This window comes from Chelonoidis abingdonii, chromosome 9 (genome assembly GCF_003597395.2).
Source record: "Chelonoidis abingdonii isolate Lonesome George chromosome 9, CheloAbing_2.0, whole genome shotgun sequence".
In the NCBI taxonomy this organism is placed as follows: Eukaryota; Metazoa; Chordata; order Testudines; family Testudinidae; genus Chelonoidis; species Chelonoidis abingdonii.
In genome coordinates this window covers 17,196,390-17,222,416 of record NC_133777.1, presented here as the reverse complement: position 1 = coordinate 17,222,416, position 26,027 = coordinate 17,196,390, and the positions used below count along the sequence as shown (strand labels likewise).

Sequence of the window (26,027 nt, the reverse complement as noted above, 5' to 3'; positions counted from 1 at the left end):
AATTATCTTGACTCCAGAATTGTTCTAAATTAACCTGGACACTGAAAAGTATTCAGGGATAATTGCAAACTTTTGTCTTTGAAACCTTTTTGTATGTTTGTATAACAGCAACAACCCCACAGACTGTATTTTAAAATATTAATCTGATGTAATAACTTCCTTCTTGTTCAGCTGTGAATTTATAAAGAATATCTAGTATTTTATAGGCCCTAGCAAATGCTTGTGATCACTGTCTCAGTAAGGGTGTGCTGTACCTGATCTATTTATGCTTTTATCAGGGTTTCTTCCCCGCTCTGAACTCTAGGGTATAGATGTGGGGATCCGCCTGAAAGCCCCCTAAACTTATTTCTACCAGCTTAGGTTAAAACTGGTATGCTGCCACCACCAAATGATTTAACAAGAAACGGAGACAGGACCACTTAGAGTTCCTCTTCCCCTAAAATACCCCCCCGCCCCCAAGCCTCCCTGGGTCTTTGGACAATGGAAAACTCAGTCCAGTTCTTAAAAGAAGGATTTTATTAAAAAGGAAATGTAAAATCATCTCTGTAAAATCAGGATGGAAAATAACTTTACAGGGTAATCAGATTCAAAAAGAGCTCTAGCCTTAGTTTCAAAGTTACAACAAAAAAGGGATAAACTTCCCTCTAGCACAGGTAAAATTCACAAGTTGCTAGAGGGAGGTTTATCCCTGTTTTGTTGTAACTTGCCTGGCTGTTACTTACAAGTTTGAAATATGAGAGACTTGTTCAGAAAGATACGGAGAACATGGATTGATGTCTGGTCCCTCTTAGTCCCAAGAGGGAACACTACCAAAAAAAAGAGCACAAACAAAAGCCTTTCCCCCCACTCCCCAAGATTTGAAAGTATCTTGTCCCCTTATTAGTCCTTTGGGTCAGGTGTCAGCCAGATTACCTGATCTTCTTAACCCTTTACAGATAAAAGGATTTTGGTGCCTCTGGCCAGGAGGGATTTTATAGTATTGTATACAGGAGGGTTGTTACCCTTCCCTTTATAGTTATGACTGCAAAGAAGCAGATAGTATAAACATGAAACTAAAAATAGGCCAAACAGATTTTTAATGTTTTCAGTGTATTGATCTTAGGTTTTGTAAAACTTATTCTTGCAAACCTCAAATTCTAGGTCAAATTTCATCAAACAATGAGTCCTTAATTCTGCAATTTACTCTCCTCAGGTGGACCCTTTAAAGTATTCTCCTGCAGAGTTATAATGGAAACAGTGCAGCCTTGGGTTTAAATAAAAGTATCTGTCTGTGAAACTGAGTAAAAACTTTATAAAACAGAAGTGAGACAGTTTTTCTGTCTCAGTTGATGGAAAGGTACAAGGAAACAAACCTTGAAAATAATATTTGATCTTTTAGCTTTAATATAAACCAGAGTTGGTAGCAGAGGTAAGGAAATGTTTATATTATGTTTGACCTGAAAGTTTTCCTTTAATCCTGTGCTCAGCTTTGCACAGAGGACTTATTTTCTGGAACACTTCATAATTACATTTATGAAAGTTAGCTAGAAGAGGAAAAGAAAAATACTGTATATTAATTTAAAGTAAAATGAAACTTGTGCTAAATCCTGCCATATCATTTGTGAAAGAGATTCTAATCAGAGAATTTCTAATTGTACTGACTGCATTCTAATAGCTAAACACACTTTTCTGATTGATTCTCTGTAGCAGACATGAGTGAGTTACCACTGGGTAATGCTATAGGCTTTCAGGATGATGAGGTGGTAATGAAACACAGATGGAAAGAGAAACTTCATAGATCTTCCACTTGTGATTGGTTACCTCAGCAGTACCAAATACATGTTTTCAACTTGCTTTATGAACACTAATTAATCTTCAAGCTACTCTATGAAGTAGATAAGGCAATCATTTTTCCCCATGTCTAAAATGTGGATAACAGATAGAGACGTTGACTCAGCTAGGTGAAAAAGTATGTGGACATCCTAATGTAGTCAAAGCAAGTTGTAGCTTTAACACATTACCTGGTTGAGAGAAACATGTTAATGCCTCTGCCCTAAGAAAAAGAGTGGATTTTAAGTGGCCGAAGGCCTCAAAATGACTGTCAGAGCTGAGCTTCTGACTAGATTTCCCAAAGGGCAGTTCTCTTCCTCCTCTTGGAGCTTTTTAAAGTGCATTGCACACTTATGTGTTTTCACAGATGGAAACTTCTGCATGGAAACTGTGTGTGTGTAATTACAACAGCGTGGCTCTTTGGCCCCCTCTTATGGTAGGACAGTAAACTTCTGAGAATCTGCCTAGTGGCTCTGAGCTAACAAAGCTGCATTGTAGCTTAAGTGAGGCTCCTGCATTGAGATCTTGAGATCCTGGGTTTGATTTCTGCTGTTGACAGCACATCACCTTTCAGATGATGAACTGTGGATAATTTCCAATCCATTTCAGGAAGTTTGAAATCACATAGAATGAAGCTTCATATTGGTATTGTTGAAAAACGGTTTCACTGCTATTGCCCAGCTCTTGTCCTAACTCCATAATATATACACTAGAGGCTACTTGTGCCACAGTTACCTAATCATTCATTTTTACTGTGGTAGTGGCTAGGAACCAAGCAAGAATGAATGCCCATTGTGTTATGCATTGAGCAAACATGGAATAAGAGATGGTACCCGCCCTGAAGAGCCTACAGTCTAAATAATGATACTTCTAATTACATCTTTATCATAAAGAATTTCTTTCTATACATGTTACTTTTCGTAGCACTAAGAACAATTTCCTGAATGGAAGAAACAGTGCAACTGCTACTTAAAAACACCATCCTTCTGAACTTCCCAGAAAAGCATAACCTTCCATATGACACAAAATTATCAGGTTAATGTCCCTTTAAAATCATTCTTTAAATTATAGAGTTGGTTGAAAAGGAACACGTTTTAGTGGAAAATTGTCCCTTTTTATTGGAAAACATAGAAATTTTAAATGTTTTGTCCAGCTCTATACAATTATCACAGCAGCCTTAGAATCATAGAATATCAGGGTTGGAAAGGACCTCAGGAGGTCATCTAGTCCAACCCCCTGCTCAGAGCAGGACCAATCCCCAGAGAGGATTCTGCCAAGTGGGGCTATAGGAGAAAAGCCATGCATCTGAAATCACTTTAAATGATACTCCATGGATACATAGGCTCCAAAAGCAGAGGTGATCTCACTTTTTCCACATTATTGGTACGACACACTTTTATCCAATGGCTCAAGTAAAGAGAAGTTTGAACAACTGCTGACCATAAACTCTCCTGTTACAGTGTGCTTTGTCATCACAGGGCTGAATCTCCATCCAGCAGCAGCTACCAGATTGCAGGGGACATTCTTTCTCTAGTGGTTCTTTCACAATACAACATTGAAAAAAAATCAAATTCTTTCAAGTGAACTTCTCAACATAGGTCAGTCCTTCATCCTTTTTTCATTCAGTCCCACTACTCCCTTGCTTTAGCGTGTAGTTTGGTCAGTGTGAGAGCAGTTCCTAATCTGGTGGTACAACATAGCTTCAGGCTAGTGCTTTACAATCATGCTAAGAATGTGACCTTAAGAAAGGTGTATTTTTATGGCATAACTCTAAAATTTCATTTAAAAACAGTATATTTAATAAGGGCATCTAATGCAACATAAACACACCTTAGCCATCTCAGAAGCTTGTAAAAGCACCAACAGGTTGGTAACTAGCCAAAATAAACCTCTGCCATCAGAACAAAGCTTCAGTAACCCTTTAGAACTGCATGTCACAGAATTTATCATGTATGTCAGGCAACCCTGTACTGACTATTCAAGGTTGCTAGTTATTCTTTCACCCAAATATTTATAGAAGTCACAGTTTTCCAGTTGAGCAAAGAGCTTTACTCTTCCTTAGACTTTCAAAAGGTACTTGTAAAAATTCTCCTGTCCTCTTGTTAAAAGGGTACCTCATGCCATGCTAACAGAAAGATCTAATGGCTAGGATAATACACATACTTAATAACAGAATGTTTAAGAACAGAGATGGTGTTGTCTAGTGGATAGGACACTGAACATGGTTCAGGGAACCTGGGTTCTATTCCTGGCTCTGTTTCTGACTTTGGACAAGTTGTTTCCACTTTCTCTACCTTTTGCGTCTATTTTGACTGTCAGCTTTTTGGGGGAAGGCTCTGTTTACGATGTGTGTGTACAGACCCAGCTCACTGCAGCCCTGATCTCAGCTGAGCCTCTACCACTGCCATTACACAAATAAAATGAAGAACAGAACCAGCACTAAATTCTACAGGTAGGAGCCATTATTCCAAAGTAACTTTGCTGTCTGTATCTGAGTAAGCTAGAGTCTTGCAGTCAAATGTTATTGGATCATTCATTTCAAGTAAAATATGTATTTTATTCTAATTCTTTATTGAATGTTTTCAGACTCATTAATGTTCAAATCTATTTATATTAACAAACAGAATTGAATCAAATACAAGTAGCTGATGCATCATAAAAGGTGTGTTAAATAAACTGACCTGTAATTTTAATCTGTTTAGAAACATAACATTTTCAAATCCTTGGCAGCTTAGATGAAAAGTTTTTGATGTTATTAAAAAAAAAAAAACAGCTAAAGAAGACACCTCTCAACCTACTTTGCCCCACTTCTCAGAGTTTATGTTTGTGGATTTGAGTCTTAAAGGAAGAAAGGGGAAAATTTGCCCTCACTGTCTTATTTAGCTCAGCCATCCAAATGACAACCCTGTTATAATGCACTTGTATATGGCAGAATTTATTAAACTGACTCTTTTGGGTCCTGATCTTACTCTAAGGTTACCAACTTTCTAATTGCCCCCCTGCCCTACCCGTTCCCCGAGGCCCCACCCCTGCCCCACCCGTTCACTGAGGTCCTGCCCCTTGCTTACTCCATCCCCCGTCCCTCTGTTGTTTGCTTATTTTCACAGGCTGGGGCAGGGGTTGGGATGCGAGAGTGGGTGAGGGCTTCAGCATGGGCCAGGGATGAGGGATTTGAGGTGCAGGAGCAGGCTCAGGGCTACAGGTTGTGGCGCAGTAAGGGTTTCGGGATGCCAGATCTGGGTGACACCTCAGGTGGCTCCTTGCAAGTGGGAACATGTCCCTTGGCTCCTATGTGGAGGCATGGCCAGGTGGCTCTGTGTGCTGCCTCCACCTGCAGGTGCTGCCCCTGCAGCTCCATTGGTCACAGTTCGCAGCCAATGGGAGCAGCGGAGCCAGAACTTGGGTCACGGCAGGGGCAGTGCATGGAGCCCCCCTGCTGTTAACTTCTTCTAGGAACAGCAGGGACATGTTGCTGCTTCCAGGGAGCCATGCAAAGCCAGGTAGAGAGCCTGCCAGCCCCATGCCAACTGGATTTTTAATGTCCTGGTCAGCAGTGCTGACTGGAGCCTCCAAGGTTCCTTTCTGACCTGGCGTTCTGGTCAGAAACTGGACACCTGGCAACCCTAAGACTCATTCCTATATAAGTCAGTGGCAATGCTCCTGTTGACGTCAGTGGGTGAGGAATGGTGGATAGAACACATTCATGAGCAGACAGAACTTGAATGAAGAGACAATTTTTTCAAGGCAATAACTAATTCTACACTTTTTTGTAAAGCCCGTAGGACCTGAATGACCTATTTTTGTGCCTGTCATGCTTTTTGCCATGCGTACAGAAATGTTTTTCAGAACTTCCAGAGTTCTTTTCTTAATTCTGATCCAGACTCACTGTATGACCTTTAGGCATACAATGTTCAGTAAAGTTATGCAAGTGTGTAAGTCTTTGCAGTTTAGTAATGAGTTAATGGCATTCTTAAGAGATATTTCAAAGGAAGAGAGAAAATAAGTCATAGCAGAGGGAGAATTGTACTATTATCCCCAATCTGCAGTGAGCTTCTTTCAGGCACAGCTGCATCCCTGCAGCATGGGACCTCTGTTTAGCTAAACTTAATCAGTTTTTTAATTGAATACTATGGAAAGCACCCTGGGAACAGGCACCTAACAGAAGCACTTTTTTGTATAATGTTATACTTCAAACTATATGAATGTTTCAGAAGTCTCCATGAAATAGAGAACATACTTGGCATCGAGCACTGGCCCTTCAGCTGCAGAATCAGCCAGCACACCTTCAGATGGCGAGAAAAGAGAACCCCACTGTGATGTTATGAGTATAATATAATATCTCATTGAAAGGTGACAGGGCCAGAAAGAGTTAATTAACTCACCTCACCAACTGACCTGATCCACGGGTGAACCTTAAGAAATGGTTAGGAAGATATGTAACTGAATAGAGCTTTGAAATGCAAGTCTGCATTGTTAGAGGTAGAAGGGGAGGTGTTTGCTCAGGTCTTGTGATGTAAGCAAACAAGTCTTGTCTATTGCTATAGTTTTAATTCAAAGATCAAAAAAGGAATATTAACATTTAAGATGATACTTGAGTGAAATAGTATTATTGTCTATGTGTCTCTTTGAAGGTTGTGGTAACCTGTATCTGAACTGTTTAATGGATAAATTACTCTGTGCTAATTGCCAGGATGTTTGGGAGAAGGAGTTAAGCCTATTGTTTTTCTCAGGCCGAAAGGCTGCTGGAAATGTATAAGAAGCCTGGACACGATCCTTCTTCATCTCAGATCTGCTTTGGGTTTCAAGAGGGGAAACCTTAAGCACACAAGATTTGAGATCCCCAGTCATTGACTGGAGCCACCCTGAATATGGACATTGGACTATAACCTATGGACTATTTCTAAAAGGACTTTTGGCAACTACAAGCTCACCTCTACTATGTATCTGAACCTCAAGAACTGAATTCAAGTCTGTATTTGTATTGATCTTTTAACCAACACTCTCTCTCTTTTCTTTTCTAATAAATTTTAGCTTAGTTAATAAGAATTGGCTATAGCATGTATTTGGGTAAGATCTAAGTTATAATTTGAACCTGGGTATGTGGCTGATCCTTTGGGATTGGAAGAACCTTTTCTTTTATATGATGAAGTAAGATTTTCAGGAATCATCATCATATGTTTAACAAGTGTGTCTGGACGGAGGCCTGAGGCTGGGTACTTTAAGGGAACTGCGTTGTTTAAACTTCTGAGTAACCAGTGAGGTACTATAGAAGCTGTTTTGTGCTGGCTTGTTAAATCTAAGTAGTGAAATAACCGCCAGCGTTTGGGATTTGTCTGCCCTGTTTTGTTTGCAGTTCACCCTGATTGAGTGACCTCAGCTGGCTCCCACGGGCAGCACCGTCACACCCACCACTGCAGAAAACAAAATACAGCCAAGATAAACCCCAGTGCCAAGCATTACAAAGTGGGCCCAGCACCAAGACTCAGAGGTCTGGTCTTCAGGATAAAGGGTGTGTTCGAACATGTATTAACTACTAAATACCCCGTCTGTATAGTGGCTTGGAGATGCTTCCCAGCACCTAGATAGACAGGCCCTGGCTCCATAGCAGCTGTGTGTGGCCATGGCCACATTGGCAGTGGTTATGTCTAGCCTAGAGGTGGGCAAACTATGGCCCAAGGGCTGCATCTGGCCCTTCAGACATTTTAATCCAGCCCTCGAGCCTCCACCGAGGAGTGGGGTCAGGGCAGGCCGGGTGCAAGGATATTTTGGGTCCTAGGTGAAACTTCCACCTTGCACTCCCCCCTCCTTCCAGAGCATCGCTATTATAAACTTTAAAAAAATGAATACTGCATATGTGGAATTGTTCATTAGAATTACTACAAGGGGGTCAGAGGAGATGATCACAACAGTCCCTTCTGGCCCAGGGAAACCAATGAGCAAGGAGGATGCTGACAATGCCCCCAGCTCACAGGGTCTCTAAACGTTCCCAGGCTCTGAGTACTTTGCCCTATGGGGGGGACCCAAGAGCAAGGAGAGCAGAGCCAGGCTTTCCCAGGGAGCAGGTGAGGATCTCTCTGGGTTCAGGGCTGGCTTCCTGCATTGGCATAGTGCCACCGGGGGGGTGTCAGTGTTTGGAAGTGGCACCTGCGCCAGCCCTTTCCCCTCCGTCGCCCTACAGGGTTTAGTTTCACTTTCCCTGGCCCCAGGAGGCAGCTGCGCCCGGCCCCAGGTGCAGCGCATTGGAGGGCGAAGCTCACCTGAGCTCAGGACTATGTCCAGCCTCCCCCAATGGCTCCGTCCCTCAGCTGCGCTGGTCACTGCACCCGGATGGCTGTCTCCTCCTTGCTCCGCCGCAGGCTCCCACTGACCATCCTGTGCAGCGCCCCTCACTGCAGGGGTGGGTTTGTTATGGAGGCCTCACTCCCCTCCCTTCCCCACTCAGCTGACTCCCGTGATGCTGGACACTGCTTTTTGGTGCCCTCAAATCTTGGTGCCCTAGGCAGACACCTAGTTTGCCTAGTGGTTACACCGGCCCTAGGTCAGGGTCTTGCCCCACGCTGCTGCTCCAGCCAGGGAGTGGGGTCAGGGGCTTGCCCCACTCTGCATGGCTCCCAGAAATAGTGGCATGTCCCCCCTCTGGCTCCTACGCATAGGGGCAGCCAAGGGGCTCTGCATGCTGCCCCTGCCCCAAGTGCCATCCCTGCAGCTCCCATTGGCCAGGAACTGCAGCCAATGGGAGCTGCAGGGGCAGTGCCTGGAGACAGGGCAGCATGCTGAGCTGCCTAGCCATAGCTCCATGTAGGAGCTGGAAGGGGGACATGCAGCTGTTTCTGGGAGCTGCATGAGGTAAGTGCTGCCTGCAGTCTGCACTTCTGACCCCCTTCTCCACACCAGCCCTAGCCGAGATCTCCCTCCTACCCTCTGAACTCCTTGGTCCCAGTCCAAAGTACCTTCCTGCACCCCCAACCCCTTATCTCCAGCTCCACCCTAGAGCCCGCACCCCCAGCCGGAGCCCTCACTCCTCCCGCACCCCAGCCCCCAATTCTGTGAGCATTCATGGCCTGCCATACAATTTTTACACCCAAATGTGGCTATCGGGCCAAAAAGTTTGCCCACCCCGGTCTAGCCCCAGACTACAGACCCTGCTGCCCCCTTGCAAGGTACCCACCAAGCACGTGGGCACCTATATGTTAAAACAGCAACAGCCCCGTCCACACTAGGGTTCCAGCCCGTGTTAGAATCCCCCCTTCCCCTCGCTAAGCTCGTTTTTGGGGGGAGTTACTGATCGCGCCCTAAGCTGGGCCGGGCGGCTCCGCGGGAAGGGCTGAGCGCCCCTCCCTGGGCGAGAAGCACAAGTCCCCGCGGCAGGGGCCAGGGCGCCCGGCTGCAGAGCGCAGCCACCCACTCGAGGGCAGCTTCGGGTGTCCCGAGCAAAGCGCACGCCTGCTCCGAACACCGCCCGGCAACCAGCGGAGCGATTCACCCGCCTCCCCGCCCCCGGGAGGTGCGAGCGGCTAGCGAGTCCCGCTGGATTTCCGGGAGTAGCGGCTCTGCAGGTCCGGGAGAAGCGCGCTTTGCTCTGCCCAGCCAGCCAGGGGGCTCGGATCCCCGCTGTGACTGGGCCGGCGGCGGCTCCATCCCGCCCTCTGCGCGGTGCAGGGCTGCAGTCCGGAGAGCGAGTCCCAGCCCACCTCCTGAGTAAGTTACAGAAGCTTCTCTTGGCCTCCCTCCTCCGCGCTCTTCCCCCAACGCCCCTCAGCTTACTCCGGCGAGGCATCCTGTATTAATGTACCGCAGGTGCATCCCCTCTGGGGATAGGTGGCGGCAGCAGAGTTTGGCTCTGATCTTACTGTCTCGAGGAAGGAGACCCGCCCTAGAACTCTTGGGTGAAAGCTCGGTCCAAGCTGTTAGCTTTAGACTCTGTCATTCCAGTTCATGCCACATCAAGGCAACCATCTAAACGCTGCTTTGCTGATCTTTGGACCTGTTGACCCATGAGGAAGTGAAAGGAATAAATTGGGTTGATGGGGAAAGTTCTATCAATGATAGGGAAATGTTATTGAAGAAGAGCAGGTTTATAGCTGTTCAGCAACAATCAGTAAAGTTTACCAGGATCTCAAGACCAAGTAGGAATCTGAGCACTATGGTTGTTGTGGATAGGTGATTTCTGTTGCTATTTTCAGTGGTTTAGAAGTTCATTATATTTTACACTCTCTCTCCCTCTCTATATGTCTAGAGAGGGAGGGACAGCAGAAAGTTAGAAGTCAATGTACACCAGGATATTTTACAAGTCAAATAATATGGAATAGTACTGAGCTTCATATGAAAATGTACCTAAGTGCTATAAAGTTCATTCTCTAGCTCACAGCAAAATGTAAACCCATGCAAAATATAATTATAAAAAATTGGATTAAGTCCTCCATGAAACAGGTAGGACAGATTATCTGAATGTTAAATTTAAAAAGCTAACACTGGCTTCTAAACCTTGATATTAACTTAGCTGGACCAAAAAACCTCTGTATCCTATACACTCAGTGAAATGTTCTGCCTCTTTTAGACTAGGAGCTAACATGGAAATGTAGATCCGTGCAGGTGCTGTGTGCTGTTAGTAGCCTGCTGTACAGGAGGTCAGACTAGATCAGGGACTCTCAAATTTCATTCCACTGCAATCCCCTTCTGACAATAAAAATTACTACACGAGTCGGGGAAGGGGGACTGAAGCCCAATCCCCACTGCCATGAGCATGAGGGCGAAAGCTGAAGCCCCCGGGGCGGAGGGCAAAGCCGGGAGGGATCCAAAGCCAGAGCTTGAGGGCTTCAGCCCTGAGAGGGCAAAAGCCAAAGCCTGAGCCCTGCCACCCAGGACTGAAGCCCTGGGCAGCGGGGCTTGGGCTTTGGTTTCAGCCCCAGGCTCCAGCAAGACTAACACCAGCCCCGGCGACCCTATTAAAATGGGGTCATGGCCCACTTTGGGGTCCTGACCCACAGTTTAAGAACTACTGGACTAGATGATCATCTGGTGATCCCTTCTGACCTTAAACTCTATGATTCTGTTAATGACACGAAAGGTCTCCAGGGCAATGACTCTACTGACGTTTGATCCTGCTTGTATTGGAGTCAGTAGCAAGACTGCAGTTGGAGCAGGACTGGGTCCTTGCTGAATGAGCTGCAGCAATTTTCATCCCCACTCTAGATGTTAACTCCTGTTCATTCATTTTAAAATAGTCGCTTCTTGCCAGAGGATGTTGTAAAAGACGAGATTGTAACAGGTTTAAAAAAAGAACTCAATACATTCCTGAAGGGTAGATCCATCAATGGTTATTAGCCAGGATGGGCAAGGATGGTGTCCCTGGCCTCTGTTTGCCAGAAGCTGGGAATGGGCGACATGGGCTGGATCTCTTGATGATTATTTGTTCTGTTCATTCCCTCTGGGGCACTTGCTATTGGCCACTGTTGGAACACAGGATACTGGGCTAGATGGACCTTTGGTCTGACCCAGTATGTTCTTACATTTTTAAGGGACAGAGTCTGATACCCTTACTGCAGTATAGTAGCAGTTGACTTCAGTTAGTTCCCCTGACTTCAGTGGGACTACTTGTAGAGTGAGATACCATTCAATGGGTACAGAAATCTAGCCCCTAGTTACAGGTTAATGTAGAGCAGTGTTTCTCATCTGGTCCCCCCCAGGAGGTCAGAAGGCACTGAGTTTTATTACAGTAGATAGCAAAGAATATCTTGCTTTTACACACTCTTTACCCTTCAAGGTCAGTGCTCTCTATCAGCCTTGCACACGTACAAAAATTAGGTAGGCTTCTGATTATCAATGATACCTTTTTAAAAAAAATGTTTTACTTTTGCTATAAATATAAGGGGAGTGTGCAATTTGTTGACTTTGAATAAGGGGTCACCAACCAGAGAAGGCTGAGAGACACGTAAGTAGAGGATCAAATCAAAACACTCAGACTTTGATGGAAACGCTTTGGCTGCTTTAGTCTGAGAGACCTTGATTCACTGGAATAGCACCTGTTCGTTTGCCAAAATTCATTAGCCACTGCAGCCCTGTAGTTTGACAATGACATATTTGTTACTGCAATGTGAACATCCTATACAGTGCAATCTGACGTAATTTGTACAGAAACTTATCCTTTGCCCAGAAAGGGATTGTTAATCAAATTACCCTTGGTAGTATGATATTACAGTTACTGTACTGGACCTACAGAGCTAAAAGCACAAGCAGTTCCACCTTGAGCTATGTAGCTACATCTTTCTAGCTGGGGCTGTATCAGATTTGTATCCTCTGTGGACTGGGTACAGAGAGGAATGGGTAATGCACTCACCAATGTGTTACACTGTATTTTCAGTACTCATATCTGCTTTTAAAAAGCAATTACATTTTGTTGTCTGAGAACTGGATACAAGGAAGTGGACAGAAATAGCTATGACAAATGGATAGTTTTTCTGTTACAAAACATAGTTTTCTATGTACTGAAATCACTTCTGAACACATTCATTACAACATATTGGTGTGTGTATGTGTGTGTTTCCCCACTGGAGTCTGATGTTTTAATTTTGAAAGTAAATGAACTCCCAGAGGTAGCCACACAGTAGTGAGGTTACATAATTCTAAAAAGGAGGTTGGGAAAGGTATCTTTTGAAGCTTGAAGACAGTAAATGTCTTTACCATTCTTATAAAACTATAACTTCTTTAATTTACATTGGTCTTTTCAATTGGATTAGTTGATGAGGCTCTTGAAACTGATACATCTCATTAAATTATAATCTGAAACTGGCAACAAAATTGGTTAGGTTTACCTTACCAGTGCAGAATAAAGAAGTTGATACAAAACAAAAGGAACCATTCTATTAAAATTAAACATACAATAGTTAAGACTTTTTACCATATTGTTGTACTATGATGTATCTTTCCGTGTATAGTTATCATTCCAAACTTTCATTTTCTTTTGTCCAAACACAGTTTTTTCTAACAACAGTATTCTGTTGACTGTAGCTGTCAGTGCTGGCTAGTGGAAAGTAGGAGTTGCAAGATTACTATTTATTTTTAAATGCAGACTCAGTTCTGTTCTGCTTCATAGAATGCATCAGTGCATAGTTTGGAATGGACTCTTACTTACATGTGATCCTAGATATAACCGTGATGGGTGCCTTGGAAATAATCATAACTGGTTTGATCTAATTATGGGCTGAATAAAGCCTTCTGAGTTCTATAAGTAGGGGCACAGCACAAGATTCAACTGATCTTCCTTGTGATTCTTTAGCAGAAATCTCTCTCCTTGCAGGATTCACAATTTCTTACTCATACAAATCTTTCTTTTTCTATCTGATGCATCACCCTACCTTTCTGTTTGGCTATTTCTAATGTTAATAGTTATAACATTTTAGGACCCCTTTTTCCCAGTCAGAGGAAGTTTGCACAGAATGATGTAGCCTTTTATTTTATTTAAAGTGAATTCTGTAATGTGATGTTACACCACTGTGAGTTTGGCTCTGGCAGCTACAGTTTCAAGCTTAACAGAGTGAAAGTCACCTCTGCTACTTTCTTTGAGTGAGTCTCTAGGAGCACACAAAGACCAAGGGTAGTGACCGCACATACATTCACCAGTACAAAGTCTAGTCTATTTTACAAGTTTTATGAAAGTTACAATGAAAATTATGATTACCCAAGCGCATAGAAATTCTATATAGACCTATGCACAAGTTGCAAATATAGTTATACTCACATCCTTAGCAATAGTGTTAGGGTCTGATGGGTCTCCCATGGCTTGATCATCAGTAGAGGGAGGGTTCCTGCTGGAGTCTCCCATAGGGAGCTCAATTTTCCTGTTCTGGGCATCCCCTTTTTATAATGTCATTCTGTCTATACCTACATTCTGCGCATGTCCATAAAAGTGTCAACGCTTTTTTCTCTTATCGGTTTGTGTCCCCTAGAAACTTAAGAGACCCCAATTTTCTATAGGCTGTGTAAGTTCCTTTGTTTTCATTAGCACTGACACAGAACCTAAATCCTGTGGTTAAGACACATGTCTAAGACAGATGCGCCTTTAAACTATTTTTATGATCTAATATTAATCTTCTGGGTAATTTTGCGCAATATTACCACTTGGAACCTCTTTTCCCATAATCTTAAAGTATCGGGTTATTTTCTGGTCACTTATGTCATCATTTCTTGTTTCCAAAGCCTAACATAGCTAAGCTAAAGTCTTGCAGGCATCAACCTACAAGTTCTTGTATTTCAGCTTGTCTTATTCATGTCTAATACTTGGTTCCACTCAATGCTGATCAATCTTATTCTTTTATAATCCTACAAATTCATTCTACTTAACATACAATGAATATATATGATAACATCACACAATAAATGGATAATAAACTAAAATAATTGGCTACAATGGGTTGAGTTTTTGTAGATGGCTTATACAATAGAATCTCATAGTTACGAACACCTCAGAAATGGAGGTTGTTCATAACTCTGAAATGTTTGCAACTCTGAACAAAACATTATGGTTGTTCTTTCAAAAGTTTACAACTGCACATTGGCTTAATACAGCTTTGAAACTTTAGTATGCAAAAGAAAAATTATGCTTTTAACCATCTTAATTTAAATGAAACAAGCACAGAAACAGTTCCCTTACCTTGTCAAAAAAATTTTTTAATTATTTTTTCAGTAGTTTACATTTAACACAGTACTGTGCTGTATTTGCTTTTTTGTTTGGTCTCTGCTGCTGCTTCATTGCCTACTTCCAGTTCCAAATGAGGTGTGTGGTTGACTGGTCAGGTCATACTCTGGTGTTCGTAACTCTGAGGTTCTACTGGAGTTTCTTTTAAAGATGTTAGGGAAGAAAAATAGCAGGTGTCACATGCTGGGGTCCACAGAGGATAAATCTACAGAGAATAATAGTCAGAACTGGTTTAGTGGAGTTATTCCTTTGGCTTAAGTCACACAGGCCTTTGTCTTGATGCTGAAGGTCCCAGGCATCCCCTGAAAAATCATTCTGTTCCCATCAAATCAGTAAACATTACTGCTGTATATTTATGTTTAATAAAAGCAAAAAATAATGGGTTGCATGGACTCTGCTCTTGATCAAAGTATACCAAAAATTTGATATTTGCATACAGAGAAGTTACTTTTCAATGCCATTCTGCAATATTGATACTGGGGATATTACTACCCAATGCAGGGCAAAGTAAGCATGGCATAGCATGGCAGCTAGCCAGAGTTCAAAATGGAAGAAGGGGATAAACAGTCCACAGTATAGGGGCGGTTAACCATTTTACTGTCAGTCCTCAATCAGTAATAGAGTACGGAATAGACCTTAGCTCTGGACATGAAGAGGAAAAAGCACATGCATTCCAGGGCTTTGCAAAATCTTCAAGAATTACTGCAAGAACCTCAAAATTAGGTAGTGTCATGCCACTATCGGGCTGCATTGGGTTCTAGTCTGGTGAGTTGGAATAGATCATATGGTATATATTTGATTAGCTGGGCCTGTCTCATGTCATGTGACCAAGGAATCAGGCCATCTCAGTAGGAGCCCTTGCTAGCTGATTGGTCAAAGAGGTTGTGTTGTGCTTGAGCTGTGATCCAGTAGCCTTCTGTAATTGCCCCAGTTCAGGCCTGAAAATGCAAGGTGCAGCACCCTTGGGCTATTGGGTCCTTTCCAGAGAGCACCCCACTCTGCAAAGCCCATTTGAATCAAATTTGGGTCCACTTATCTGGAGTGGCTGAAGTATGAGTTATGACAGTGCCTTAAAAACACGCACGTGTGCATAGGTGCACACATCCTTGTGGAATGGCAAGGAAAAGACCATCTGCACTATTGCTACTTTCCAGTTTCAAATTCAGTATTACAATGATGGTTAACTCAACAGTCTCAAAACAATGAGGGAAACAACATTAACGCATGAGATATAACTCTCATGTTCTATACTCTATGCTGCACCACCTCCAGGAGTCTCTTCTCAGACTGTGTGTGTGGTAGGTGAAGTCTGGGTAGACATGGCAAGAAGTAGTGGTACAATGTCTGAATCTTGCTTACTATGCTTATGAAAACCTAACCATTTGCACTGTGCTTGATCTATGAAGACTGGCAGGGTGGGAGAGAAAAAAGTGGCCATTTAAAATCAGTCAGCTGGCTGCACTGACTTGCTCCTGCCAGTTTGGAAACATTTTAAGTCAAAAATTAAAGCATCAAGGAAGCAAGATACAGTTTAAAAAAGAGAAATCTGTTTCTAGAAGAATCTCTAGTTTCTAGACAACTGAAAATGACTTTGAAATGTAAGTTTAGCCGTAAGAATTATAAATGTGTAGAGGCTTTACTTTTTGGGATGGGGAGTCTACATGTGTGGGGGCAGAATAGGGGAAGAATATTGTGATCTTCATGAAATTTAGTAAATTATTTGTGTATGTTGCTTATATCCACCCCCGTTCAACAAATAATTCTAAATACCCTGTTTTAGTCCTGTAGAAGTCAATAGGTCTTAATCATATGCTTAAGGTTAACCACATTTATGCGCTTTTCTGAATAAGGCTTGGCTGCTGAACTGTGCTGAAATCTGGACTCACTTTCCCTCTCAAGACACTTATCTCTCACTTATCACAATCAAATTGATTGCCACTAAAACTAGCTGTCCTTCGTTGTGAAGTCACTGGATCTTTCATAACATAAACAATTCAGGCTTTATCTGTCTTGAAACAAAGGTCTAGTGTAATAGTGAAAATGACCTCAAGGTCTCAGATACACCTGACAGTGTAAATAAAACCAGATCCTGAAGGAAAGTCAAGTCACAGCATGTGTTGCCATGGACCTAGTCCTCCACCCACTTGCGTAATTGATAAAGTTCCCACAGACATCTGTGGTCCATGAATCAGCCTTTTTTCATGGTTATCTTGCATAAACTTCAGCTTAAGTGCTTACCAGAGCCTGGCTTCCTCTTAGAGTTTTATCTCATAGGGTCTGACTGGTTTTGTCCCTAGTTATTTTGCTTCAGAGAGAGAGACTCCATTAGATATCACTGTGTTGGATAAAATAGGACTTGCCTGATCTGGTGAGTCAGCAGAAGAGCAGTGTAGAATCCTAGAACCTGATACCCTGTCACAATATTAATCTCTTTTAATATCAAGTTCGGACTGACAAACTAATTAAAATGTGCTAGTCATGAGAGATCTTTCCACATGGAACTGAGTAGAGTATATTAAACAGGAAAGTAATCCATAAGATAAAAACTCAGAGGGTGACAATAAAGAGAGAACGAGTCGGGCCTTATATAAACTAAAGGCTACTTGTAGGAAAGAATGTAGTTTAATCTGCTATATCAAATATTAGTGGTTCTTGGATGACTGACATTGCTTTTGTGGTTGGTTATTAAGTAAAATATACTGTAGTACTTCCTTATTGTTCAAACTACTATTGTTGACTTAAAAAAAAAAGATCTCCAAGTTAGTGTCTAGATTGGCTTCTTTTTTTAACTTCAGGATTTGTATAACTACAATCTGACATTGTTAGGAGTATAATGGCAGCACTTGGTCATGTCTTAACTAATTTGTTTGAAACTTGATAAGACTGGATGTGCATGTTTACTAACACCTTACTGTGTGATTAACATTCTACCTGAGGATTAGTGTCTACAGAACGAAATCCCCATATCTTCAGAACTAGGTCCTGGAACTGCCTTACTATATGTGTTTTAGAGGGAGGGAGGAAAATATGTCTATTCTTTTGTATCTTGGCCCAGAAAAAATGAGCCTGTTGCCTACAAAAGGCTCTGAGGTTCCTGAACTTTGTAACCCCAGAGGCTATTTACTGATCAAAAGGAAAGTGCCCACTCCCTAATGGCTGTCTATCCATCTTATATGGTCCACATTACCATAGTATGTGAACATCCCCCAGCCTTTAATGTATTTAGCCTTGCAACAGGTCTATGAGGTAAGAAATTGCTGTTATCCCCATTTTACTAATGAAACACAAGTGACTTTCTGACCATCAAATAGGGAGGCTGGTGGAGAAAGGACTTGAACTCAGGTTTCTTGAGTCCTAGGCTAGGGTCCTAATCTCTGGACCAGCCTTCCTCTCTGTAAAGCTGAAACTTCCTGAGTGACTCAGTAATGCCCCTTAATCTCCCCCGCCACTTCCTTCCCCTTCCTTTCCCTCCCCTCCCCTCTCCCAAACAGTAGTTGTTCTCCTGTGAAGATTCATTCAATCAGAGAAGAATTTTCGAAGTTAGACTAGTGTAAAAATATTTAGCTCCTGCTGACTGAGAGACCAAATCAGAGATCAAAGAGAAGGAAGGCGTCACATGGCCTGACAATGACTCCACACTTCCTCTCTAATGAACCTTGGTGAAAAGGCAATGGCCTGGGCCCCATTCCACACCAGCTCCTCCTGGAAATTCATGGAGAGATCTTGGTACTAGTTGCACTAGCAGAACCTGAAGAGAATGGAATGGAGAGCTGTGGGGCATGGGACCTACATTTATGAGTTTGTCTCTCAGGGTTGCTCTGCAAGTCCTCATGGCTGAGCTTTATTTTTTAGGGGGAGCAAGAAGAAGAGGTGGTATGTGGGTTTTTGTGTCTGGCTGACCTTTTCCCATGGGGAGTTAGGCTTGCTGTGAAGGAATCTTTTGTTGCCTTTCCAAGAACACTGTGTATGTCTCAGAAGTAGAGCTGGTCAAAAATTTTCCAACAGCACAGTCTTTCGTTGAAAAACGCTGATTTGGTTCGCCCAAATCAAATTCTAAAATAAAATATTCTTCCTGTGAAAAATTACTAATTTTTGACTTTTTGTCCTGAAATGAAAACAAAGGTGTTCCCATCCCCACAATTTTTAAGTTTTTTTATGCAAGGGAAATTCTGTTTTCCAGCCAGCTCTGCTCAGAAGGCTGTGACTATACTGTAAACCTGGCAATTCTTTTAAACCCTATGTTTTTAAGTTGGGTGTGGGGTGAATTTGCTAATTACTAAAAAACTGGTAGACTATTTTTTTTATCTAGCACACACCAGTTCTTTAAAAAATTACTTATCAAGTGTTGTCAAAGAAAAATTCTCACTATTGTATTAATAACTGGGATTCAATCTTTCCTCAAGCAAAACCCCCATTTTGTCTGCTGCCAAGAGGAAGGATTCGGTTCTGGATTTGATATGTATAAATATGTACACTTGCATAACTGATTAATTTGATCAGCTGATTACTGGCTTAATATGTTACTTTGAGGCTCTTGCAATCTTTGGTCTATCTTCGTATGTGTGGGATTGTTACCGGAACAACATGAAAAGTTTAGCATTAAGTGCTTATGTTTATAGTCTCTTGTGGGCAAATATCAGATTCCAGTCAGTAATTGTTTGCAAAGTGGGATGGGCAACTTCAGAATATTTTTAAATTGCTTAATATAGTTTTTGTTGCCAGGTACTTGAAGGCATTCATCTGGATATAGCGGTGTGACTTGATCATGATATAATACACAATACTAAAACATGATATAATATATTATACTACAGTTGTCTTTTGTACTCATTTATTTTCACATAAACATGGATATTTTTGTGGGATGTTGGGCCTTTACTCTATGTTTCTATTATTCAATGAGTATACTCCCTCCCCTCAGGGTTGACCTCGACTAGCTACAAACAAAAACTACAGTGTCTTGTCTCATTAGGATTGTACAGTGAGGTAGCTATCTTGATGTAAAAACCTACCTTTTTTAAAGCAGTGAAAACATAACCAGCTATACTTAACCACCTCTCTACAAGACTCTTCAGATCTCCAGATGAAAATCTCTATAGCTGTGTCAATTGCAGGAGTTGGGCTCCGGTTTGAAATCAGTGAAATGTACCTAAAGAGAAACAGGATCAGTCTGGCCAGGTCTACACGACACGCGAAAATCGATTTTAGATACGCAATTTCAGCTACGAGAATAGCGTAGCTGAAATCGATTATCTAAAATCGATCTACTCACCCGTCTTCACCGCGCGGAATCGATGTGCACGGCTCGCCATGTCGATTCCGGAAACTCCGTTGGTTTGGTGGAGTTTCGGAATCGATGTAAGCGCGCTCAGGGATCGATATATCGCGTCTAGATGAGACGCGATATATCGATCCCCGAGCAATCGATTGTAACGCGCCGATACGGCGCGTCGTATAGACGTGGCCTCTGTAATCAGGGATCATTGGTTTGTTACATATCTTCTTAAAAAAAATGGTTTCTGTGTTGTCAAAATGTTGGGGAAAACTTTTTACACAAAATCTTCATGCTCAAGTCTAGTGCTTTAATTTTAGATAAGGGCTTGTATTTCTACATAGTGAAATTTGCTATCTTTGTAACTACCAGTAAATAAATGTTGTCCAGAGGGTAAATAGGACCCAGATGATGCTATACGCACTTGAGACTGTCCTCCATGTATACAGATCTTATTCTTATTGCTTTATTCATCATTACTCTAGGAAGAATAAAGCCATTTTTTGTCTTGTTCAGATGCTGACACCTATTCTTTTTGTTCCTTGCTACAAGGCAGAAAATCTATTGGATCTAATTTTTGTCTTTTATTAGATTCAGAATGAATCACCCACTAATATAATACTGAAACAATAAAGACTTCAGGTAAAGAAGATTTCTCCCCCACAATCAAGGAATCAGATTCATCATGACTTATCACTATAATGAAGCCTTTGAAAACCCAGACTATCACTACTCAGAGACATTGGAGATTGACAGAAGGTAAGTTTGAGTGATCATTTATAAAAGTTCTGAACTACAGTACTGTTGATAATAAATGAAATTGAATATTTAGAACTCATGGGAGTGATGGGGATGGAACTTGTTACCAGTTCTATTTTTGCCATTCATTTGAATCACTCCTTAGTTCTTGTCTGAGAATGTTTGTGGAGTCTGTCTTTTGCAGTGTAGTTTTAGCCATGTAGGTCCCAGGGATCTGAGAGAGACAAGTTAGGAGAGGTAATCTCTTTTACTGGACCAACTTCTATTGGTGGAAGGTACAGATCAAAACTTGTACCTTGCACCAACAATAGTTGGTTCAGTCATACCTCAACTACTCTGTCTATATTTTTACATTTCTACATTTGTCATAGTGGCTCTGTTATTATTTTACACTTTAAATTAATATGTCCCAGGATTTATAGTTGCAGGAACCAGGGATTTGTTGGTTTCATTGATTTTTCAGCAAATGTGCCGCTAAAAAGTTTGCTGCACGCTTGGAGCCCTATTTTACAAATGCTTATGCATATACTTACTTTGAGTGGTCCTCCCACTGACTTCAGTGAGGCTGAAGTTTTAGTCTCTTTAATTCAGTTCATGATTGGCGTTTACGTCAGAGCTTTGATTCTAAGGACTATATATTATGAAAATGTTTTAAAATGTGGTAAAGTAAGATGATACGTAACTTATTTATGTCAAAAAATTGTTGGAATACTGCACATCTAGAAACAAAGGTAAATAGATATATCTTACCTTTTTGGTCACTGATAATCCCTCCTTTTTGTTTGTTTGCTCACACAGTAGAGAAAGAAATTCATCCTTTCTCCAAAACCTTCATGATTCCTCCCTGGATGATGACTCCTTGTACGATTCCTATGAAGGTGGAAGAGGACAAAGAAACAAGGATTATCACATGGCCTCAATGCAGACTGGCTTCCGATACAGCCACAGCGCATCGAGGCCCAACACAAATCCATATGGAAATCCACATAGTATGTAATTCCACATACCAAAATCCTATGTATAATAGACGGTATTTTGGGGGTCCGTTCCTGAGGTTGATCCAAATACCTGCTCAGTTTGATTTCTAAAGGAGCTCTACATTCAAGGCAGGATCAGGCCAGAGCGTGTTTTATAGAAGGGTCCCTCTTAGGAAACTAAAATGTAACATCTATGTGGGCAAAATGAGAGGGAGGAAAACCCTTAGTTTTTTTTTAAAAAGAACATTTTAGCAAGGATTATTTCCATCCTGTCACTCCAGAGTTTTATTTTTCCTTATGCTGTGCTTGGGAGGGGGAAAAACAGAATGTTAACATTAGTTACCTATATTTTAAAAAGTGATTAGTGGGTTCTGGGTGCTTTCTTTTCTGGGTGCCCAACTTGAGATGCCTTAATGAGGCACATTTTTTGTTTTTGTTTTTTCGGAGCACTTTCTGAAAATCAGGTACCTTTATGATGTCTTATGTTGAGCCTCCAAAAATTGAGACACCCACAATCACTAGCCACTCTTGAAAATGTAGGATCATTAAGTTTGCCTTTCAGTAGTCTGCGGCATGGTGTAACTATACTATACAATATAATAATTGATTTTAAATGGATGTACAGTATTAGAACGAGGGACGAGAATAATTCTAGGATCTATCGTGCTATGCACAGTAGCACTGAGTTTATTACTATATCAACAAACCCAATCTTCCGTGAACAGTTTTAAACATTTCTTTGTGGCTTAATGCTTCTGTTTTTCCCTCTAACAGCTAATCCTTCATTTGAGTATGAGCCAGAATTTGCATACACATCTCCCTCCACCTTTCATGCCGGGGATGGTCCTTACGTACGCAGAGCTTCTGGTATGTCTGATGGAGGTAAGGCTTAAGGTGCAAAGATGGAATGGCCAATCAGAATGTTGAAATTTTAATCTCCAAAGGAGGTTGACAGCTTTCTTAGGCCTAAACTAACCAGACTTTATCCTTTGATAAGATATTTCATACTAGTGAATGTGGAAGGCTCTTTATTTAGTTCAGGTGGCTGATTGTCCAGGAGTCCTCACTGAATCCTAGTCACTATTAAATATCAAAATATTTCTTGACAACACTACTTCATTGTACCAGAGCTTCCCGGAACCTCCTGATTGGACTACCATCTCATTGCAATGAAAGTAGGGGTGGTTGGGAATTTTTTGATGAATTGTTTCTTTATCAAAAAATGCCAGTTTATCTAAACTGAGACTGCCAATGAAAGAGGTTTTGATTTGGAATCTCCCAACTTGAAAAAAAAAAGTTTTAGTGGGGAAAATGTCAAAATGTCTTGACATTTTAAAAACAAAAATATCAGACTTTCCAATTCAGTTACTATTCACTTTTAAAACCTTTTAGTTTAATTTCAGATGGGATGGGGAAGGGCTGAAACTGAAACAAAAAGTTTTGATTTTTTTTTTTTTTGGTTTGTGAATATTTTTGAGATATTGACTGAGAAGAAATTTTGAACTCTCAAAAATGTATGTGTGGGACATGCAAACTGTTCCCTCCCCTCACTCCCCAAGTTGTAAATGAAGAGTATGGTCTGAAACAGTCACCTATTTGAACATGAATTCTCTATAAGCAGCTGTACCCTTGTAAATTACTTGTGAAGTTATTCAGGGGGTTGTGGGGCCAAATTCTTTGCTACAGTGCTTCCACTGATGTCAGTAGATTTACACCAGCATAGAATTTGGCCCATCATGTGTGAAGTATAGTGCTTAGTAGTGCCTAAAGGGGTGGGGCCTTGGGCAAAGGGGGAGGGGAGAGGGGCAAGCCTCCCCCATGATGCGTTCACCCACCACCCATGCAATCAACCGATATGTCCTTTGGGACTGGAATAGTGTGGTTTAGGGTTGAATCTTTGAATAGATACTGGAACACAGAGGTCTTAAAATGATGGTATTAGTGACAATTTATTGTCTGTGCCCTGCATAACAGACTATATTGTAGATCCATCAGGTTTCAGCATCCTGTAATCCTTTGCACTGTGACATATTTGGTAACTGTTTGCTGCTTCTAGAATTCCTATAATGAAGAATTCTCTCCTAGAGTTGTTGCCTAGATACACTGGAAAAACACCTCTCTTAGCTATCCTTAAGCAACTTTAACCTTTTAGGAACATGTAAATGGATCTGGTTAACATCTTTGGGGGGGAAATTGGAGTCTTACTGGAAAGTAACAATTATATTGCTTCATGGAAATGACCTGTTTCAAAATTCCACATTATAGAACAGAGAGAGATGGAGAGAAACTTAATAAATTTTTCCTTAAGGCTTTTTATGCTTGGGAAATAGATACCCAGAGCAATCAACTGAAGGAGAAACATCCAGACATTGAGAGTCTGGGGTGTACTTCAGAAAAAAGACAAACACATTTTCCTTTGTCTCATCCTTTTAAATGGATACAAAGAAAACTGGCTCTGAGTACAAATGCTGCTATCCCCATTGTTTATTCAAACCTGAAGGGAGAAATTGCTGAAGACCCACAAAGGGAGCATTTGTTAGCAGACATTTTAGACTTCCCTGGACTTCTAACTCCAGAAAGCCTAAATGCAGATGGGGAATGCAGCTCTGATCTGCCTGCATCTTCTTCCCAAGTGGCTGTGAGTAACCAGAAAATGGTGTTTGTAAACTTTTCTCACTCTTCAGCTTCAACAGAGGAAGGTATAAGCATCCAATGAATGAAGAAATGTCAGTGTTTTTGAATATTGGGATAGGGGTAAGATGTGTTGAACTCTGATAAGAAAATGGGAGCCTATCTCTTTGGGCCAGATTCAGATACCCTTTCTTATGCTGAATAGTACGTTATTCCAGCAATAATCTCATTGAAGTCAGTGCGAGTACTTGTGTAGTAGGGTTTACCCTGCATGTATCCCAGTCTGGCCCATAAAGTTCAGTTTTCAAGTCTGAAAAATTACACATCAGATGTGGGAGGATGGGTATACTTTACTTAGCTGGACTATGTGGAAAGTGAATGCGTAATGAACAGGACTGGCTAAGCAAATTGGCATTACATTTCTTAGTTCACTAAAAATGTGTCTTGTTCAGGTAGCTTCAGTCAGAGCTACCACAGAAGACAAGCTGACCTGGTCTACAGGATGCCTTCCAGCTTTCTCAAACTAGACTCAAATGCAGAAACATATGACAAAGACAAATATAAACATGGTAAGGTACTTGGAGAAATGGTGGGGAATTTACCTATATTCTTATCCCAGAAAAATATGGAAGGCCTGATAGCCAATATAGAACCACAAAAGAACTTGAAACAACTTGCTACAAATGGCATTCTCTACACTAGAGAAACTCAGCTGTGAAACAGTAGGAGTGTTGAGGATTGGGCTTGCTAAATACATTAGCAAGAGTTGGATGTAAAAGCCTGACATGCTTATGTTTTGCAATATTTGGCCTTGTCTTCACTAGGAAATAAGATGTATATTTGACATGTTAACTAACGTGTTCATTAATTGCGCTAAAATCCTACCTAGATAAGGCAATTTGTAGTTCTAACGTGTTAACTGATTGCGGTGAACCTTAAGCTCCCCACAAGATTTTATTGTGCCTGGCTAACATGGGTTAAAATGATAACTGTTTAATCTACACTAGAATTTTAATGTGTTAATTAACATGCAACCTGACGTGTTTTTAAACTACACCGTTTTTCCTAGTGTAGACATAGCTTTTATGCCCCTAGCCAGGGGCAGCTCCAGGTACCAGCACGCCAAGCGCATGCCTGGGGCACCAAGCCATGGAGGGTGCTCTGCCAGTCGCTGTGAGGCCGGCAAGTAGGTTGCCTTCAGTGGCATGCCTGCGGAGGGTCTGCTGGTCCCGCGGCTTCGGCGGACCTCCCACAGGCATGCCGCCGAATCCGCGGGACCGGGGACCTCCTGCAGGCAAGCTGCCGAAGGCTGCCTGACTGCCGCCCTCGCAGGTCCCAGGCACATGCTTGGAGAGTTTCCCTATGCCAGGGTATTTGCAGATGGATTACGGCCCCTTTGCTTCACTTCGGCTACAGCCTCTTGCCCAGAAAATTAACACATTTCTTGTAAAGATGATATGAAGTCATGTTCTGAGAAACCATGTTATATGTATATAAATTACATGGTTTTATAGATCTCCTGTCATCTCTGAACACATCTTTATATAAAAAAAAATGAACACTCTGGAAAAGCACAGTTTGCAGGAAGGATTTAGGAAGCCAATATTACATCCAAGTCACTCATTTAACATTTGGTTATTTTCTCAACTATCAGGGCTGCAGCCGTAATTATTTTCTTGTTAAAAAAGCTAAAGGAACTCCACGGTGATCCACTAAGCAGCCAAAACGTTCTTAAAAATTGTGAAAAGCATGAAATCCTCTATAATCCATGACAGTATGACAAATAGCTAAGCTTAGTGATTGATGACAGCCAGCCAAGCACAATACACTTTCCCCCTCAGATACAAAGACATCATTCTACAGGTAATTCAAAATGATGCAATCA

General features: G+C 41.7%; 1 protein-coding gene across 1 annotated transcript in view; it reads left to right on the top strand.

Annotated features, from left to right (window-relative positions):
* Positions 1–20,291: 20,291 nt before the first annotated feature.
* TMC5 (transmembrane channel like 5) overlaps positions 20,292–26,027 on the top strand; it is a 35,376-nt gene continuing 29,640 nt past the window's right edge. Inside the window, exons 1-4 of the mRNA XM_075069072.1 lie at positions 20,292–20,534; positions 21,333–21,523; positions 22,286–22,393; positions 24,595–24,711. Of these exons, the coding sequence (XP_074925173.1) occupies positions 20,461–20,534; positions 21,333–21,523; positions 22,286–22,393; positions 24,595–24,711 (490 nt within the window). The 5' untranslated portion in view covers positions 20,292–20,460. The remainder of the gene's footprint in view (positions 20,535–21,332; positions 21,524–22,285; positions 22,394–24,594; positions 24,712–26,027) is intronic.